The 20,065-nt window shown below is 37.4% G+C and overlaps 1 protein-coding gene across 4 annotated transcripts in view; it reads right to left on the bottom strand.

Annotated features, from left to right (window-relative positions):
• LOC145996097 (scm-like with four MBT domains protein 1) overlaps positions 1 to 19,562 on the bottom strand; it is a 45,871-nt gene extending 26,309 nt beyond the window's left edge. The window contains exons 1-6 of one of the 4 annotated variants that reach the window (XM_083132384.1): positions 19,353 to 19,562; positions 16,670 to 16,766; positions 14,390 to 14,463; positions 10,790 to 10,908; positions 7,328 to 7,538; positions 5,722 to 5,811 (exon numbers count right to left, since the gene is read on the bottom strand). In XM_083132384.1, coding sequence (XP_082988510.1) covers positions 5,722 to 5,811; positions 7,328 to 7,538; positions 10,790 to 10,908; positions 14,390 to 14,463; positions 16,670 to 16,739 — 564 coding nt within the window. In that variant the 5' untranslated portion in view covers positions 16,740 to 16,766; positions 19,353 to 19,562. Of the gene's footprint in view, positions 1 to 5,721; positions 5,812 to 7,327; positions 7,539 to 10,789; positions 10,909 to 14,389; positions 14,464 to 16,669; positions 16,767 to 18,668; positions 18,737 to 19,059; positions 19,183 to 19,352 lie in introns of those variants that run through there. The other 3 variants (XM_083132358.1, XM_083132367.1, XM_083132376.1) reach the window with 3 other exon arrangements.
• Positions 19,563 to 20,065: the final 503 nt, after the last annotated feature.

Here is a 20,065-nt window from a genome sequence, read left to right as displayed (position 1 = left end):
ATACAAACACATTGAGAACCAATTTGTTGATCACAATCGCAGAGAAGAAAACGGTAAACGTGGACAACTGATTGATTGAGCATACCAAAAAGGTAAAATTTGAGCCAAGAATCGAAGCTATGACTTCCGTTTTTGGAGTGTCCTACACTAGCCAAGTAACACGATTATCTCGGCATTTGTCTAGAGTTTCTGAGGACAAGCAAATTTAATAAACATTAAAAGCTGAAACTTTTCAAATTGACATTACCAACAACTATCAACTATTCTAGTTTTAAACAAGCCTACAAAAACCTATGCTGATCGATTTCATTAATGGTATTTATCTGGACGTTATGACAGATGATGACAGAACACCGGAAAGCCGTAGAAAGTGGTAAGCGGCGTTCATCAAATGTATCACTCCACCATCCATCAGGAGTGACTGAAGGAGGCCACAGATAACCTCAGAATGTCGAGCCACAAAATTTAACCCACGACCTCCCAAATGTGAATCATTGATACATCAACCACTAATTCAGAAAGAACACATGCTGACTACACATCACCCCATTACCGGTTGAAGAACTCCACACCTCTAGATAGGATTGTGGGAGGGAGACTGGCAGTCGGGAGATAGGCCAAGGCCCTTCGAGGGCTGTCGCACCATGGCTTATTATAATAATAAATAAAATAAACCTTGGGCATCTTTTCTGCGAATGTTTAAGGATTCCTCTGCTTTTAAAATAAACCTTTTCTCCATTATTGTATAAATATAATATATATTTTAGTTATACAAATTTGAACGGTACAGAACTGTTCTTGTGAAGTCAGAATATATTTAGTTTATAAATTTTAGAGTACAAGGAAAAAATAATAAACTAAGGTAATATAAAAAAGTCGTTAAAAAATTAACGTTAAAAACTGCGAGTATGTTGTTCCTAATTTCCTTTCTCTAGAACTACGTTTCGGGGACTAACTATTCCCTTCTAAAGGTTTGTATAAAAAACTAGGTACTTAACATGGTACCACGTCTAAATGTAACAAAAGGGTTGGTGTGGATACATTTAAGATATTATATCCCCCATCTAGACGTATTTAAAAAACTCGCCGTTCTCTAAAAACTTGAACAATTACCCTATTCCCATGTTAAGAATGTTAAAAGACTAAAAACCTGTATGTATCACTATGTACAACTTGCAGGTTGGGCTTTTCCTGCTCAACTGCATTTCCTAATCCACATGAAGGTCTCTCTTCCATTAACGCTTTCCTCTCCCCTTCATTTTCTTATTTCCCCCCTCACTATCATGTCACAAATCCAACGTAAATTTTTGTTCTTCTCGAGCAGCTTGGATACTTCCGGAGTGACGTGGGTTCAATCTTCCGTGTTTTATCCCATTTTTTGAGGAAATTGATCCACCCTTCTTCTAAATTTCCTTCATGCCTGTTAAGATTATTTCTCCCCCCCTCTACAAATATTCGCTATTACATACACATTTCTTCCTAACTTTCTCTTTTCCTTTCTAATGATTTCCTTTTTTACAATTCTATGTCTGCTTTCCAATGTGTGTTCCGAGAGACCTGTTTTGGGAACTTTTTCTTTTATATCTTTTTCATGTTCACTCCATCTTTTACCCATATTTCGACCAGTCTGTCCTATATATTCCTTCCCACATTGACATTCTATTCGATATACTCCTTTCTGTATTTCCTTCGTAGTTTTTACTTTCTTATAATCTGTAAAGTATTTTTCCACATTCTTTGGAATATAGTTTTTTATACGAACCTGAAGAAGGGAATAGTTAGTCCCCGAAACGTAGTTCTAGAGAAAGGAAATTAGGAACAACATATTCGCATAAGTAAGTACAGTTTTTAACGTCTTTTTTTATATTCTGGAATTGTGAGTAATACTAACCAAACCTACAAATATTCTAAACTAAAGTAAAACAAGAAATATGAATAATTATAATAATTCATGTTTTATGAAGAATACGAACCTGGGACCTTGTTCTGTGCTAGCCAGTCTGCCAGAACGCCCACCGAAAATCCAAAAATTTCGAAACACAGGCCAATATTAATTTACTGTGAATTATTATAGTTTCCGCTTAACACCTGCCCCCCTCCTTGCCCATCAATGTCCTCAAAAACAAGGAAACATTACTAAGGTAAACAATACATTTTTCCCGTTTAAATTATTGAAATGCCTTACTCCTCTCCTCATTGGAAATTATTTTGCCTGTTCCTAAGAATTAACCTGCACCATTTCCACTAACCATGATATCGACGAATATGTTTGATTTTTTTTAAAATTTCAATAGCCATTTGTAATTTCACAGCAGCTTGGTAAGTAAGTCTCTGGCAATGCTCAAACTTCATGATGCAAATATTCAATTCAATTCGCGAGCTGGCTCCCGTGGCAGTGTGGTTAGCACATAATTTTATTGGTTATTTTGTACAATACGAACAATATCCCCTTCAAAGTACTCCCCTGCACTATTGATACACAGTTCCATACGAATCTTCCATTGCTGGAAGCAGTGCTGGAAATCATTTTCTGAAACCATGTTCATGACCTCCGGCGCTTTTGTTTTCACAGATTCTAGTCGTAAATCTGGTTCCTTTCACTGCTGATTTGACCACACTTGGCCAAAAAGCCTTGACTAACAATGCCTTGTGAACAGGAGCATTGTCCTGATGAAGAATCCATGACTTGCTTTTCCACAAATCAGGTAGTCATCTTCTAACTTGCTCATGAAGGCTCGTCAGCACAGTAATAACATAATGTTGGTTGACAGTTTGACCTTCGGGTACCCAATTTGAATCAATTCACCGACATTTGCAATGTTGGATTCCGTGTTTGACGTGCAAGGCCGTCTAGGACGCAAGTCGCCCGCAATCAGTTCTCGACCACCTTTAAACCTTTGAAACCACAGAAATACTTGTGTGCGTGATAAACACTCATCTCCGTACACTTCAACAAACCATAAGTCTCTGTGGCGGATTTTCCGAGTTTCATAAGAAACTTCACATTGATACGCTGTTCCACTTTCACACTTAACTTTTTTTTTCCTTGGAGCACAGATGTACGGTTTACTTCGTCCACAAGCTACAGCGGAACTGAGTGCCGCGCACCCTGGGCAATCACACGGTCGATAGGCAGGATATCACGTTATACACTCTTGCACTGCTTGACCTTGACGTGCTTGCCGTTTATCGACAGCAACATCAATCCGGTTTCTTTCTAGCCACACCTCGTATGTGCCAAGATAAATATTACTTTTTACTAACAGTGTCTTCGTCTTCTTTCTTTTTGACTTGTCTACATTATCTGAAGGATTAAGCAACAATTTTAAATGTCGATGTTAAGTATAAATCTGCTGATTTTGGTGATATAGTGTTTTAAATCATAAAACCTTCGCCATGCAAGGCTTTGCATGCACGGCAACTATTTGTAATGTTGTTGAGGAAGTTTGCACCCTTAATTTTTGGCGAAATGTATTTGAAATTAAAGATAGGCTATTAGGCTATCGAAGGTCTTAGGAATTACTATAACAATACATGCAAACAGTGCTTGCATTATAATATCTTGAAGACTGCTTACTTTCCCCAATACAGAAGCTAAACGAAACTAAAAATAAAATACCTTGTACTTCGGCCACTATCGGCATTCTCCGAACAGTTGCTGCCATCTGTTGAGTGTTGTTTCGGAAGGGCACATGAATACAGCAGAGGGAGTTCACTGCTCCAGAGGTGCCCCAGGCTCTCGCTGCCTAACCTGGTGACCTTTTCTTGTCAACAGTCGCGGGAAATTGGAAAATTTTAAGCACTGTGAAGACTTTATGAACGAAAATAGCTGCTTTGTAAAATAAATATATTGAAATGTAGTGTTTTATTCTGCAGAAAAGAAAACAAATGGAAAACTTTCAGTTTTCGGTTGGGGGTTCGTGTGCTCCGTGAATCCCCTTTAGGCGATGCCTCTCTTAGCAAGTAACCTCCAACTGTCACGTCAATGCCGCTACATCACGCACCACAGATACATGTGTGCAGTGTTGCCAACCTGTTGCAAGAAAATATCCCTGTACCAACTAATTTTTTGACTGGTCCACGTAGATTCTTCTTGTTAAAAGAAGCAGCACACAGACAGCACAAAAAAAAAAAAAAAACACTTTAAAATCTCATTCTGTTTGTGTTGATTTTAACAAGTATGTTGCCAGCACGTGACGTGAGAAGTTTTTTACTGTCATATAGATTCTTCTTGTTTGGTTGCATGTACGTATTGATGCACTGTAGAGATTCTATCTTCTAGTTAAATTACAAAGAAATGTCTGATAAAGAAGGCGTTTTGTCATGGCAGACCCAGAGGAACTTTAACTCCAAAAATTCAGTATTCAGTTTTGTTTAACGTATCTTCTCTGAAGAGTTCTATCTGGAGTCTGATTAACATACTTCCATCTCCTTAGCGGTAAAGTGGAGTCTCGTATCTACAATTTACTGCTTTTTAGTCAGATATATTCCTAAGAACAAATAATAAATTGGAGCTACGTCCATGTTCTCACATGATGCTTTGTTCTCCTACAAAATTACATCAAGATATGTGTTAACATGTTTATTAGAAGAACATTTTCACATACGTATATTAGATTATAACTTTTTTCCTTATAATTTTCTTTAACTTACTCGTGAATTTACATTCTTAAAAAAGTCCAGCTACTTGGAAAATGCATACTCTTGTAGCTACTTGGAAAATGCATACTCTTGTGGAACCATGGGTAAATATGGAGGTTTCACTTGTAATGATATAATCTATAAGCCCAGAAAGGACAATTTTATAACTGGGAATATTGTCGAACATCAATAGAATGTGATGAACTAGGTGCTACAGAACTAGAGGATTTTTAGTACTCACTAAAATATGATATATGCCACTCGAGGCATCAAGATTCATATTATAAGGAACTGAGAGCCTAAAATTACTACTAAATGTGGAAAATGGACTAATTTATTTATTTTAAAAAAAACATGAAGAATAAGGATGAGACAGATTAATTGGAACGCTATCAGAATCAGCTGGTACAGGCATACCAGGGCATTGTTTTATTGGTAAAATTACTGATTACATATATCTATAAATATTGTACAATTTAGTGCAATATTGTCCCATTTTTTAAAAAAAAATTGTAGATATAAATGATTCGTCTCAACTCCATTGTCTGTATACGTAGCCTCTTTTGAATTGCAAAAACTTGGTATATTGAGTAACATACATTAGGGAGGCCAGTGAATCATTCAGAATGTTATATAGGATTGGTAAAATACTGGGTATTGTTAAATCTTATATTGGTAATTATCAGCATCGTCCCATACCATGGCTGTGCGGTCTAAGGCGTCATGCTTTGGATTCCAGCTACTGAACGCACACAGGTTCGTCTCCTGGGGGAAGGGGAACAACTTTTCTCCTGATATTTCGGCCTCTGTACGTGACCGGTGGCCACCCAGCATTGCAAGGAAACTGGGGAGCTTCAAATGAGTAGCGTAACCTAGTCATGGAAACCTACGACGACGACTGAGGGTTCGTTGTGCTGACCACACATCACCCTGTATCTGATCTGATGATCTCCCACCTTGGCAGGTAAGCCCTGGCCCTCACAGGGTGTTGCACCATGGGTTATTATTAACTATTTTATCAGCACTGGCCAAAATTTCATATAGGGCCATCCCTAATAAAAAGAGAAGAAAATTACTTACAGTTGCAACCCATAAGTGAAAGGGATGCTTCTTGTCTTGTACTTCAACCTTCATCCCCTGCTTTATCCTGTCAACAGCAGTAAAACCTTCCTATAAAATAAAATTAAAAAATGAGAAAACTTAGGGGGAGAAAATACAGCATGTTTCAAAATTATTATTGGGGTTTCATACTCATTTATTTTCCCTTATATGTGAGGACAAAGCTTATATGGGAGTAAACAATAACTCAAGTTCACATAATGTACCTTATAAATGTTCAATGTGAGCACCTATCGTGACACAGCACACATACATCCGGTAGTCCAATGCTTCTCGACGCGTTCGTTCGACACACTTGGGAGCCCAGAACTCTTCCCTTTGTACACACATCCAGTTGTTTGAAACTTATTTAACCATTGACAAATGTTATCGAATGGAGGATCACTTCCAAATACCAGTCGAAAAGCTCGTTGAACTGAAACAGCAGAACCACATCTTGCAAATTCATTGACTCAAAAGGACATCTGCATGGGAGTCGCCATCTTATAATACACCTACGCCGCTGTGACTGATGGAAACAAATGATAAGCACTCAGAGTAGCAAACTTCCACAGCCATTCTTATTGTGCATGAACAATATAAACATTCACCTTTCGTCTGTTGCAATATACCAATTACTTGAAACTCCGATAATCATTTTGGGACATGCTGTGTATATATAACAATCATGTTGTATACATAATTAATCAATATTAATAGCAAAGTAAAAATAACAGGTAGGAATGAATAGAGTGAAAGAAATTAAAACAATTCTGAAAACAATAAAAAATTATTAAAATATTAAATATACCCCATAAAAAATGTGGGCACAGTGATATACGCATAGGTAGAGGCATGTATATTTCGTTTTTGACGAAAACACGAAATGTGAAATAACACATTGTAATGTTAATTTTTCATGTTTCTGAAAGGTGTGAGGTGCATTTTTCTACCCTGCTTTGTCACGAAATAATGTGAAATAAGACTCTTAAAACAAATTTTAGAGATTATTTATCGACGCGACACTTTCTGAAGTCAGAATTATCCTGCGAGTTATGCAATTTACGGAAAATGGATTAAATCTGCTGTAAATATTTGAGAAGCAAAATTCGACCCCTTTATACAGGAATAAACTTAATATTCTGGTAATGACATAAATATGTTATCAGAAGGGATATGTTTATTGTGTAGTAAGTGCCATTTTGAAATCAAATTTGGGATTATATTCACAAATTTAAAACCAAATTTTTTTTTTATATACTGCTTTCTCACCGCTATAACAGCAAAATTTTATTTTATTTACCGCTTTTGAACCTGAAATTAACTGTTTTTGTACCGAAATTTTGCTTTCTTATTTACCAAAAATATGTGCCTCTACGCATAGGGAACTTTACATTTTTACACACTTATTTGACAGCTTGACCTATCAACAAAAACCATGAAGAAAAGCATGTGTTGGTAGTATGTCCATCTGAAGCCACTCATAGCACCAATCAACTATACAAAGCAAAAAAACAGCAACCTTAAGGAACAAACTGTAATCAAAAATCAATCCAACTCTAGTCAAACAAAGTAGAAAGGAACTCACCCCATCTAAAAGCTGGACCGACACTGTTTTGGCTCCATCCAAGAGGGTTTGCAAAGCTGCCTCCACATCAGGAAACTTTAGCTTCAGGCACTCAGGTGGAGCAATCAGCTTGCCATTAGCAGTGCACCAACCCAAAGGGTGGACACTAACTTTTGTTAAATCACACCAGAAATCCTGTGTTCTATCATCCTCGTGTCCCAAATATCTGAGCCTAAAAAAAGGAAAACAAAATCACTATTTTCACTACGTTCCATTTCTTGTAAGCAATGATGAAATAAAGGATCACTTGATGCAAATAATTAAGGTAAGAGTCAAAGTGAGGACAAACATTGGAAAAAATTATCATGTTGCATGTGTAAATTGATGCCTAGCATATGGATGATTCCTTGTTACGTCAGCAGCAAATCTGGTTGAACATCAAAGAGATGCAATCCAACTTCCATTGCTTCCTTACATGATTGATGTTTTAAGGTCACTTTATGCACAGAAAGGGTAATCGGGACTGGACCTACAGTTTAAAGTGGTATGACCAATGATTAGTCATACATACCCAAATACAAGCAAAACACCACACTACTCCACCCAAGTGCAAGGCTCATTGCTACCATGCCTAAGATGCCATGGGAAGCCATTTTGTTTACTAGTAATACTAGCGGAAATTAAGCTTATTAACCAAAAACCATAAGAAACAGCCTAAAACCAAGTAAAAGCTACAATCCATGTCAAAATAAGTTATTATCAACATGCCAAAGCCATGCATGACCACCATGTGCTACAATTTACTTATTAGAAGAAATTTTTATTTATTTACGTATTGTCAAGATAACATTTGTGTAGGGCCAGAAAAACCCCCTTGTCTTGGAAATACCATCCATTTAACTTAGTTAGCATAAATATGGATTAAAAAAACCAAAAATCAATGTTTTTTTGGAAAAAGAATTCGCGAGCTTAAAAAGCTCCCATCCTAGTCTGACACCTGGTGGCCAGAATTGGAACTACTTGATCCAAGCTACCCATGACCTCAATCAGCCAAAGGGAAGCAATCCAAGCCACGACATCATGAGGAAATGTAGCAAATTCCTTTATTATGCGTGAGATAAGCCCTCACGCTCTTCTTGAGTTAGTTTTTGAAAGAGTAAGGTCACGAGAAACGAGTGCGCCCAAGGCCCCCGATCTCACTATTAACCTCTTGCATCCCGAGCGTCTCAATCGAGATCCTACATGTAACCCCTTGCATTCTGAGCATCTCGATCGAGATCCTCTAGCAAGCTCGTGGGTTTTATGTAATAATCTCGCTATTTTTGGCTGGATTTGCGATTTTCTTCTTTTACATTATTGTTAACACACACATATTAAACAATTATGACTCTCGCATGTCTTGATGTCGAACAAAAAAAGGCGGGAGAATGGTGGGTTTTTTTGTGGAGCTTCCTCACAAAGGAAAAATAATTCCAACAAACAAAGGCCGGATTTGTTAGCTATTCTTTTCTTCCAGCACTGGAAACTAAACGGGTGAAAAGTTTGCTTCTCGGTACCCAAGGTTACGAGGAATTTTCCTTGTATAGCCACAAGGGGAGAGGGGGGGGAAGAGGGGTTGAGGAAAACTGAGCTATTACAAAGAAAAGTTCGAAAGCAAGATGAAAACAGGTCTTTGTTGCCAAGCACATGTTTTTCAAGTTGCTGCAATGTGACCTGCATTGTCTAAAAATAGAAAGGTGATGCAGATCCAAGAAAGGGGAAGATTTGGCTTGCTTTCATCACCCCTTTCCTGGCTATCCTTCTAACATGTGGCTGGCCAGGCACCCGGCCTGCAGCTCCCCTAGCAGCGACACAGCCCGGACCATCTGGGGCCAGAGCACCATCTTCTACACACGCTAAGGGGTACGAGGTTCGTGGCTTCTGCCATTTCCCCAAAATGGTAAGAGAACAGCAACAATGTGCACTGTGTGGGCCACGAACCAAACGCCGCAGCAGGTGCCGCTGCATCGCGTGTGATGTGCCGCTGTGTCTGGAGCAGTGTTTTAGGGAGTACCATCAGTGAGAGTCATGGCTCCAGACAAAGCATGGGAGCTGCAGCCGCAGAGGTAAGTGCAAAAGACATCATATTTGTGCTTCTTTTCCAATGATTTTTTGACCAAATGTGCACTTACGTATATTCTGAAAGAGTCAGTGGTGTGCAGACATGTCGTTTTGGGGGTACAAATAGTGTTCTATTGGTCATATGACAATAGTGCAATTATTTTAGTGTTACTCTAGCGATTATTTCCATGTGTATTGTTACAATGTCTTGTACTTTTTGTTGGGGGAGGGCGAAACCCTCATTTTTTTCAAAAAAATTCTTGAATTTTCAGGTTCATTCCCTCCTCACTCCCTCCATATATACACCGAATGTGCACAAATTTTATAGTCCGAATCTATGGTTCATTCCGAGTAAAATGATATAACATTTGTCTGTCTGTTGTTTGAAGATAACTATGTATTTCGTTGAAACTCGAGACTTGAGTCAGTGGCGTGCAAACATGTCGTTTTTGGGGTACAAGTCGTGTTCTATTGATCATATGATAATGGTGCAATTATTTTCTTGTTCCTAACTCTCCAGCGATTATTTCCATGTGTATTGTTACAATGTCTTGTACTTTTTGTTGGGGTACATGGTTTCGCACTGTGGAATGTGCTCCACCGGTATCGAACCCAGTACTCCTTGCTTCCTTTATCTCCCATCTCTTTCTTCTCTGATGAGCCCGAGAAGGGGATAAAACTCGGACCGAAGGTAATACAGTAAATTCCCTTTAATCCGGACTAATGGGGGGATAAGTTAACCGGTTTAACTAAAGTCCGTATTAACTGAAATAACCTAAAAGAACAGTAGAAACTGCATTAAAACTCAGTTTATAGCAACAAAACATGTTTATTATGGTGTATTTAAAGATCATAGGCCTAAAAACACTGTACAGTACAGTGCAAAGTCTGCGGGAAACAGAATTTCATCAGTAGTTAACTGCCTTTTCTTTGGGTGGTTCTCTTGTTGACTTCTAGCTACATTTAAAACCTTGCATTCTGCTTTTCTTTTTTTGCATTTTGTCTGTCTGGATTAAGCAAAGTCCAGTTTATCAGGGTCCGGATTAACAAGGTTTTAAGCTGAATCACATTTAGAAATGATTGTTCTGGCACACGGTCTATTTTTTTTTAAAAAAAACTTCAGAACTTCAGAAACTTGCACTTGAATGAGAGAGGGATGTGTTAAAATTAACACTTAACCCAAAAGTTGTATAATAAGGTACTGAATTATTTAACATTTTAAAAGAAAGGGGAGACTATTGCAATTAAGGAACACTAATCTGAGACGAACAGAAAATAAAAGTTCAATTTTAACAGTTTCATTGATACACAGTCATTAATCTTATTTCTGTGTATTAAAATGAAAGACATACAATTACTGACAGGTGATGCTTAATGAAATACCTCAATAATGGACCACAGGCCATTACAATAGTTGTGATCCAGTATTCTTCAGAGTTTGGCTTGTTAGGAACTTCCAACTTCATGCCCTCCTGAAATCCATTTTGAAGACTCTGTTCCACCTGCAAATTCACATCAGAAAGTCAATTAGGTATTAGAACAGCTTAATCTGGTACAGCAGATTAATATTAACTTTCCCAGATATATAAGTAGTAAACTTTGGGGTGACGCTCAAGCTCTGCTTGGTAGCTGACTGGCAGAGCACTGGTAGTGAATGTCAAACACCCAGTTTGGATCCTTGGTTGAGGTTTAACTTTTTAAACTCTTCCAGTATATGAAGGCACATTTAGGGGATATGGGGATAGGGTGCCACACATTCTCAATCTCTGCAATTTTGGAGGTGATGTGATCTGCATCATGCTTTGGTCACCCTTACCCGATGGGACAGATTTATTGGTACTCTTATCGATATGGGTGGCTGATATATTAGGCGCATCCAGAAAGTAAGTTTCCCACTCACCCACAGGTGGCAGGCCATGCATATTGAAACCGGTTTTGCACATGCATGATAGGCACATGCCCAGGCTAGTGAATGTCCTAGAAGATGCCTCCCGAAAGTCCTCAGTAGCATCGCGGTAGCGATGAAACATGGTGGCTCTTATTCCATCTCCCGCCACGTGGGACGTTCGTTCAGTGATCAAGTTCTGGAACGCACAAAACATACAGCCTATCGAAATTCATCATCAGCTGTGCCAGATGTCATGAGCAAGCAGATGTGTGTCGTTGGTGCAGGACATTTACTGAAGGCGAGCAAAATGTGCATGATGACGAGCAAAGAGGGCGGCTGTCGGCCGTTATGGACCAGCTTGTGGAGCAGGTGCAGCAGCGCATATTGGAGGATCGTCGCGTCACGATCACGGAACTCAGCAGCCATTTCCCGCAGATTTCTCGGTCGTTGTTGCACGACATTGTTACCAAACGCCTCATTCCGGAAATTGTGTGGCTGGTGGGTGCTGAAACAACTGATGCCCGAATACAAAGGAAAATGAATGGTAACGGCGCTGACATTTCTGCAGCGTTTTCTTAACCAGATCATCACAGGGGATGAAACGTGGGTTGCATACAGCACCCCAGAAAGCAAGCAGCAGTCCATGCATTGGTGTCATAGTGAATCTCCATGCACGACGAAGTTCAAACAGACTGTGTCGGCGTGAAAAGTGATGTGCACGGTGTTCTGGGACAGACAAGGCATTCTGCTCATCGAGTTTCTGCCCAGACGTGAGACTGTGAACGCTAACAGTTACTGTGAATCACTGGGGACACTGCGACCAGCCATTCTGAACAAGCGACGTGGTAAGCTCAGTGCCGGGGTGATCTTGCTGCACGACCATGCGAAGCTGCTTATGGCTAGGTGCACTGCAGTTCTTCTGGACATGTTCGGTTTGGAGGTGTTTGATCATCCATCGTACAGCCTGGATCTTGCTCCCAGTGATTACTACCATCTGTTCTTGCACCTGAAAAAGTTCCTGTCTGGTCAACATTTTCACAGCGACGAAGAGGTTCAGATGGCTGTCACACAGTGGTTGGGCACCCAGGTGGCGGACTCCTACGACACAGAAGTTGGTCCCACACTATGACAAGTGCCTGAATTCCGGCGGGAATTATGTTGACAAGTAACTGGACATGTGCTGTATCTGTGGCAATAAATCAATGAATGAAATAATGTTTCCTTTTTATGCACGACCCCAGGGAAACTTACTTTCTGGATGTGCCTAATATCTATGCCATATTTATGGATACAAACCTGTAATCTTTTAAGTATATAAATACGGAGCTTCTTTTGTATTGCAGTCATCTGGTTACACAGTTCATTAAGGAGGTCAATGAACAATTCAGGTTCTTTAAGGACCATTAGAATTTTATATCTAACTAGTAGAATATCAGTATTCGAAATTGGCCAAAATTTCCTAATGGTCCATCCCTACTAATTATACATTACTGGGGTTCCCAAAATTTGCTAAATCAAATTCCATGACGCCAACTATTTTCAAATACATTCCCAGTCATACTTTAATTTACTGCCTACCTTGTGTTTAGACACACAGGAGATGTATCTGTAAGCTTGATCGGAACTCAAACTCGGCTGAGGCATTATTTTTTTGCCAAAATTAATAAATATGCATTCCTTATCTTGTCTTAATTTCATGAATAGCATACTTGTAGGAACACCAAGAATAAGATGGAGGGATAATGCTGAGATGGACCTAAAAGAAATCTGTAAGGATGGAAACTATTGGACTGATCTTGTCCAGGATAGGCACAGGTGGAGGGCTTGTGTTGCTGCAGCCATAAACATTTGGGTTTAAGAATGTTACACATTATGTGTAGAAATATGAAATAAATGGCTCTTGCTGCAAGAACTATTTCTTTCCACTTACAAGCAACTTGCATCAAATTAGGGACTACAGATATGCAACATATAGATATTCATTGCAAGTACAATGGCATATTTATTCCATTACTTTTCATGTATCAAACATATTCTGCAATTTATTTTTAGGCAGCATTTGTTATATCCTATGTACCAGTGGCATCTCGTGGCCTCAAATTTGGCCGGGGCTAATTTTTTAAAGAATTTAAAATATAATGACAATTCACATGAATTACAAAAAATAGGTATTTTTCTTCTTCTAGACTACAAAACTGGACTTATTTTTTTTAAAAAAGTATTTAAAAGGTAATAATTCATATGAATTACAAAAAAACAAAAACAGGTATTTATCTTCTCACTTTCCCTCTTCTATGAAAAAAGCCACCACAACGGTACACTACAACATGCGGGATCAAACGAACGCGACGCGACAGAACTAGCCCCGAATCAACACCCAAACCCATTGCCCTCCCTCCTTCGCTCTCTCTGCTAGCACGTGACCTTCACTGTAGCGTAGACCACGCCTTCCTCTGCGACGAGCCCCGAGACCGATAACTGACATCAATGCCGCTAGGAGCGCTGTCGTATCCATTGCAGCAGACGAACTTACGTGGATACAAATCGCCTTTTAAAAGATTGTGTGATAGTTATGTATTATGGTGATTGAAAATTACGTCAATACGTCCGTTTTTCTTTAGGGGCTAAGCCCCGGAAGCCCCAAGGGACGAGATGCCACTGCTATGTACTGTTCTTCACATCTGCATTTTACACTGCAAGTGTGGATTCATTTTAAATGGATGAACAATGTTCAGGAAACAATATGAGAGGAAACAATGAATGCTCATGCAGAGAAATTTTCTTTTGAACATTCAATCAGACAGGTACTGCACCGATCTTTTGGATTACGCATGGACACACAGCTTTCAATTTTGGAAACAAACTGATTTTATGCCAGAGAAGAAAAAAATATAAAGAGTTATGGTTGTAACTATATTAGGGCGTAAAAATAATTTCAAATTATATTTTTTCCTCCATATTACACACGAAAGTGACGGATTTTGTAGCAAAATCGTTACTCTCTTTCATTCACAATAAATGGGTTTAGTAAACATTCACAGTGATTATAAATGCAACTGTACAAAGAATGTACCAAATAAGTTGGAACCACTTACATGCTGAAAAAGAGTATTGGGAACGGGCTCAGACTGTGTAACCTCTAAGTAATCTTGCCATACAAATGTCTCCTCTGAAAAAGAAAGTATATGCATTTGTAAAATATTTGAACCGCTATAAAACTTTGTCATTATCTATCAACTACAATGAATGAAACAATTATATACTCCTTTTATTACTTTCCCTAAATGTAAATAAACTGTAATGTCGGATGCAAATTTTCAGGAGCAGATAATTTTTCAAAAATATTGACATTCTGATCAGAATGCCTCTATGGCCTAGCTAAGAATTCAAATGCAAAACATAAATACAGAGCAATTCCAAATTAGATGAATATATTTTTTGTTTAAAACTGTTGATTTCAAGATATAGTGTGCATTTAATATATGAGAATCACTATTGTCACATGTAAAATAAGCATGTTTTAGATTAGGTTGGAATATGTAATAGAAATCAATTATAATAACAACACTTGTGTTCTAACGTTTGCAAAACTAAAAAAAGGCACTTTTTGATCTCATGACAAAAAACATAAGTCATACTCGAAAAAAAAAAAAAATGGATAGCATAGATTGATGCAGAATTGAATAGGCTAAATTTTGATGTAACTCGTTTTTATGTAGGTCTACTGGTTATTTTTTAATTCGAGTCGAGAATTTTTTATCAAACAGTAGCCTCCGCGATGGTGAAGTGGTAATGTTGTCACCATGTAATAAAAGGGTTTCAAATTCGATGCAGGTGGGGGCACATAGGGGTTTAAACCCAACTTTAAACTGTAGGTGCAGTCCCAATTAGCCTTTCAGTGTATAAAGTGGACTTAAAACTTGTGTTCTATGTATAACTCTGCAATATTCCAATGGTATCAAAGAAATGACTTATTATTTAACCAAAAAGGTATCACAACAATAAAAACATTCAAGAATCTAATTCAGCCTTTTGATGTTCTGTCAACTTGTTTTTATCATGCAGTGGGAACTACATGACAGAAAAAAACTAATGACCAGGGAACGGATTTATATGTACTAAAAATTATTTTCACCAAAATATGAACAAAAATGTAAAAAATATATACTTTTTTTAAAAAATGAGATACTATGCGAGCTACATACATAAAATATAGTGCACTTACATTCACATTAATTGTAAATCAACACAATATGTGTTTTCATTTTCTGTTTCCAAAAAAATTAATAACAAACTTGGTACCAGTTCGGTATATCGGAAACACATTAAAATTGGACATTTTGTGTTTCTCATGGTTTGTACTTACCAATTGTGTATTGCGGAACATAGTTCAAGTTGCCATTATGCTTTTTACACGAAAACAAACAATTTTTCACATTCAGAGTGATTTTTTTGATTCCTTTCTTCGCTTCTGTAACACACAATATGGCGGCCACATCTTCACTCATGTTGTGCGTATGCAGTGTTTCCAACCTTCTTCACCGAAAAATACCTACTACCGTGTTAGTCACCGGTGGAAATTGTACATTATGCACAGGTAGCTGACAGATAGCCCCACAAACCATTCACTGATAGCCCCACGAAACATTATGCACGGTAGCTGACGGATAGCCCCACGAACCATTTCCGATAAGGTTAGGTTTGGTTAGGTTAGGCAAGCATAGTGGAAAAAAAAAAAAAGGTTGGAAACACTGACAGGGGCTTACGTCATCAAACGTATGCAGCATGCAGTTCACATAGCGAAAGCAATGGCAATTGTGCATCGGTGAGATATCTCTCTTGAAAAATACACGATTTCCCAGTCAAATATATTCCACGATGAAAGAATATACCTCGACGAACGTTGGAAAGCTTGCAGAAACTCATTTCCATAAGTAGTTTCTTCTGTAAAAATGAAGAAATGTGTTTCAGATATACCGAACCGTTACCACAAAATTTTGATGTAAGCATACAAACGTGAATATCCTTCTGTTGTTTCTTAAGATGGATTGATATTGACTAAAACTGCATTCAATATTGCAAGAAGTAATATTTCAAATTTGTCAGTTATTCGCAAAAAAATAACCCAACTCTTTCGGTCACACAAGGACATGTAGTTATTGCGCTAATATGGAGTATATGTTGAGAAATGTTCTGAAATATGTCAAATATGAGCCAAAAACTCAATTTTTCGAGTCTATGCCATTATGCGCAAAGATAATATGAAACATAACTGATTTTAGGTTCATACATAAATATGTATTTACATATATATCTGTTCGCTGCTAATGACTTTCTTCAGCATTATTTTAATAATATCATGAAAATTTGCAAACCTGTTTCAATTTCCTTTTTATCATTGTCCATATCGGTTTCTGCTTGCTTTGATATTGCCTCATCAGTCATTATTCAGAAATTTTGTAACTTCCTATTCTGCAAAAGAAATAAATAATACCTATGCATTTCATGTTTTCCTCACTACTGTACAACATTATTACAAAGATAAACATGATATCATCCATTTTGTAACTTTTGAGAAGAAAATTAAAGTTATTCAGTACACATGATTAAATTGGCAATCACATTACTTTTCATTGCAGCCACAATGAATTATGTTACAAATTCCGGTAACAGTTCATTATATCGGAGACACATTAACATCGGATATTTTGTGTTTTGCATGGTTCGTACTTACCAATTGTGTATTGCGGAACATAGTTCAAGTTGTCATTATGCTTTTTACACGAAAACAAACACAATTTTTCACAAAGAGTAGTTTTTGTTATTCCTTTTTTCGCTTCCATAACACACAATATGGCGGGCATAAGTTGACTAGCGCTGTAGGTATGCAGTGTTTCCAACCATCTTCACTGAAAAATACCTACTATCATGTTAGTCATGTGTGCAAATTGTACATTATGCACGGGTAGATGACGGATAGCTCCACGAACCATTCACGGATAGCCCCACGAACCATTTCCTATAAGGTTAGCTTAGGTGTGGCTACGCAAGCATAGTTTAAAAAAAGGGGGTTGGAAACACTGACAGGTGGTTACGTCATCAAACGTATGCAGCATCCAGTTCACGTAGCGAAAGCAATGGCACTTGTGCGTCGGCGAGATATTTCTCTTGAAAAATACATGATTTCCCGGTCAAATAGAAACCGAAGAAAGAAAATACCTCGACGAACGTTGGAAACCTTAGAGAAACTCACTTCCGTAAGTAGTTTCTTCTGTAAAAATGAAGAAATGTGTCTCAGATATAACGAACTGTTAACCAAATTCCTACAAAGGCTAAATTTATTAAATATCAGGCTCCTAACATTTTACCCATACAGCTTGCATCTCAAAAAGTTAAAAGCATCAACAAGCCACATTCAAATTACCTTTAAAGGAACAACTTGAGATGACCGGACCCCTCTCAGATTTTCTTCATATTTGGCATACTCACTAATTGAGGCCTCCTAATCTCGAATCTGAAGTTAAAATTTGTCTGAAACGTCTAGAAATTGCAAAATAAGCGAAAATAAGGCGTTAGTTTTCGGAACGGAAACTAGATTTTCGCCAAATTTTTTGTTTCACTACGAAATATATATGTTCCTGATACTACCACGACACCAAATTTTAACTATGTTTGCCTAACCTAACTGAACTAACCTAACCACATGCCAATGGTTCGTGGGCTAGCGCCAATGGTTCGTGGGGCTAGCGTCAATGGTTCACAATTTCTAGATGTGACCGACAAATTTTAACTTCAGATTCGTGATTAGGAGGCCTCAATTAGTGAGTATGTCAAATATGAAGAAAATCGGAGAGGGGTCCGGTCATCTCAAGTCATACCCATTTACATATTTGGTGCACAGAAAAATGTCGATCAATACAAAATTGGTAAAAAAAAAAATTAGATACTTAAAAATCCAGGCTACCACGACGAAAATGTCATGTATTTTGTAACATTCTGTACAAACCAGTACAAATTATTGTTCCATCACCGATTTACACACGATATAAAAATTGAAAGCTCAAAATGAATAATTATTAAAATAATGTAGAGAAGGAATATTATACAATACTACAGCACAAACTGTGGTTTAATATTTCTGACATGTCGGTAATGTAAAACATTTCAAACAAAAGTGAAAGGTGACCGCCCAGACAAAAGTTGGAAACAAATTTAAAGCACTTGAAAAGCATTTACTATAGTTTTGAAAACTTCAAACATATGTATTTTGATTTTAAAAAAACTCAATTTAATCTCTTATTACACAAAAAATATGTATTATACAAAACATATTTGTTAGAATAAACTTTTAGCAAACAGCTGTAAAAAACTCACCAATATAATTTTTACCCCCGTATCGGAGGAAATTATAATCCACCCACGATCAAGAGAAACGATAATCTTTGAAGACCGAATTCAACACTAGCGAATCTTTTCTTTATCGGAAAAATACGATAAGCACAAGTAACTGGTACAATGTACAGGTATTCACAAAGAAAGGAATTGGTGTGTATTTCAATTTACATTATTGCATTAGTATTTTAAAATTTGGTTAACAAAACTCAAAACGAAAATATTATTTAATCCGAACACCATGCACATACTGCTACTCAAGAATCGAATCTTGGTTCAATCTTTTCAAGAGACAGGCGTTAAATCAAATATAAATAAAATAAACATATTAGAATAATCCTTGAGGAAATATAAACTAATTATTGTGTTCTACCTTTAAAAACTTTTCTTTAAAGAACGAAAGCTACATGGCAATGGATACTTTCGTGCGCCATTCTCCGAGAAGGGACTGGTTTATATTACCGAAGAAATACAGAAACTTTGTTTACTTTACTTTTCTTTTCATGTCTTTGTTCTACATACCATGTACATGTATCTGATTATTGTTGCATATGTCAGTTGTTAAAGAAATAGTAAAACTTATGACGTAATTATTTCAACAAAAATATGCAACTCTATAAAACACAAACTTTTAACTATCTACACATAAAAATTCATTTACCTTACCTTAGAAAAGCATTAAACAACACATTAATTTTTATCAGCAATATTTCAAACAGATTCAAAGTTGTCCCGATAGATTATATCTTCTTTTCTCTGCCTTATTAGCAAACAAATTTTGCTTGAAAAGAGGGGAGTGCTAGAACAGTGAACAACAGCGCGAGCCTGCAATGCGCTCGTATATGCGCGCTCGTTAAGCGAAGTTGCCCGAGCCCAGGCCGACCGGTTCTTCAAGGCAAAAGACTGCAAGAGATTAAAAAAAGAGAGAAAGAGGAAAAAGTTCCTTGTATAGTTATTGATTTTGCAGATAAAATTTGCCGTCATCATTATAAAGAAAAGTAACGCGAGATATACACGGCATATAAAAGTTAGATGCTTTCAAGGAACGAAATGGAAGAAAAACATAAAAGAAGGCACACAAATTATGTTGAAAAGGTTATTAATAAATATTCGAAAAAAAAAAAAACATTACATGTGAAACTGAAATGAATTACAATGACAAGTTTGGCACCATTAATTTTCTTTGTGTGCGTGGACGCGCTCTCGTCCAAGAAACTTCAGCACAGACAGATGTATGGGTAAAATTTATGTATGTTCGTGTTGTGTGTCGATAGTTCTATGGTTCTATCGCGCAAAAGAACATTGAAGATTTAAGGTACATGCATGTCGTGCGTGTTGCTTCTTACCGCTATTTGCTCAAATAACATTGTATTTTCCCA

Source organism: Lepisma saccharinum, chromosome 1, assembly GCF_977018435.1.
Source record: "Lepisma saccharinum chromosome 1, izLepSacc3.1, whole genome shotgun sequence".
Taxonomy (NCBI): Eukaryota; Metazoa; Arthropoda; class Insecta; order Zygentoma; family Lepismatidae; genus Lepisma; species Lepisma saccharinum.
This window is presented reverse-complemented; position numbering and strand designations above follow the sequence as displayed.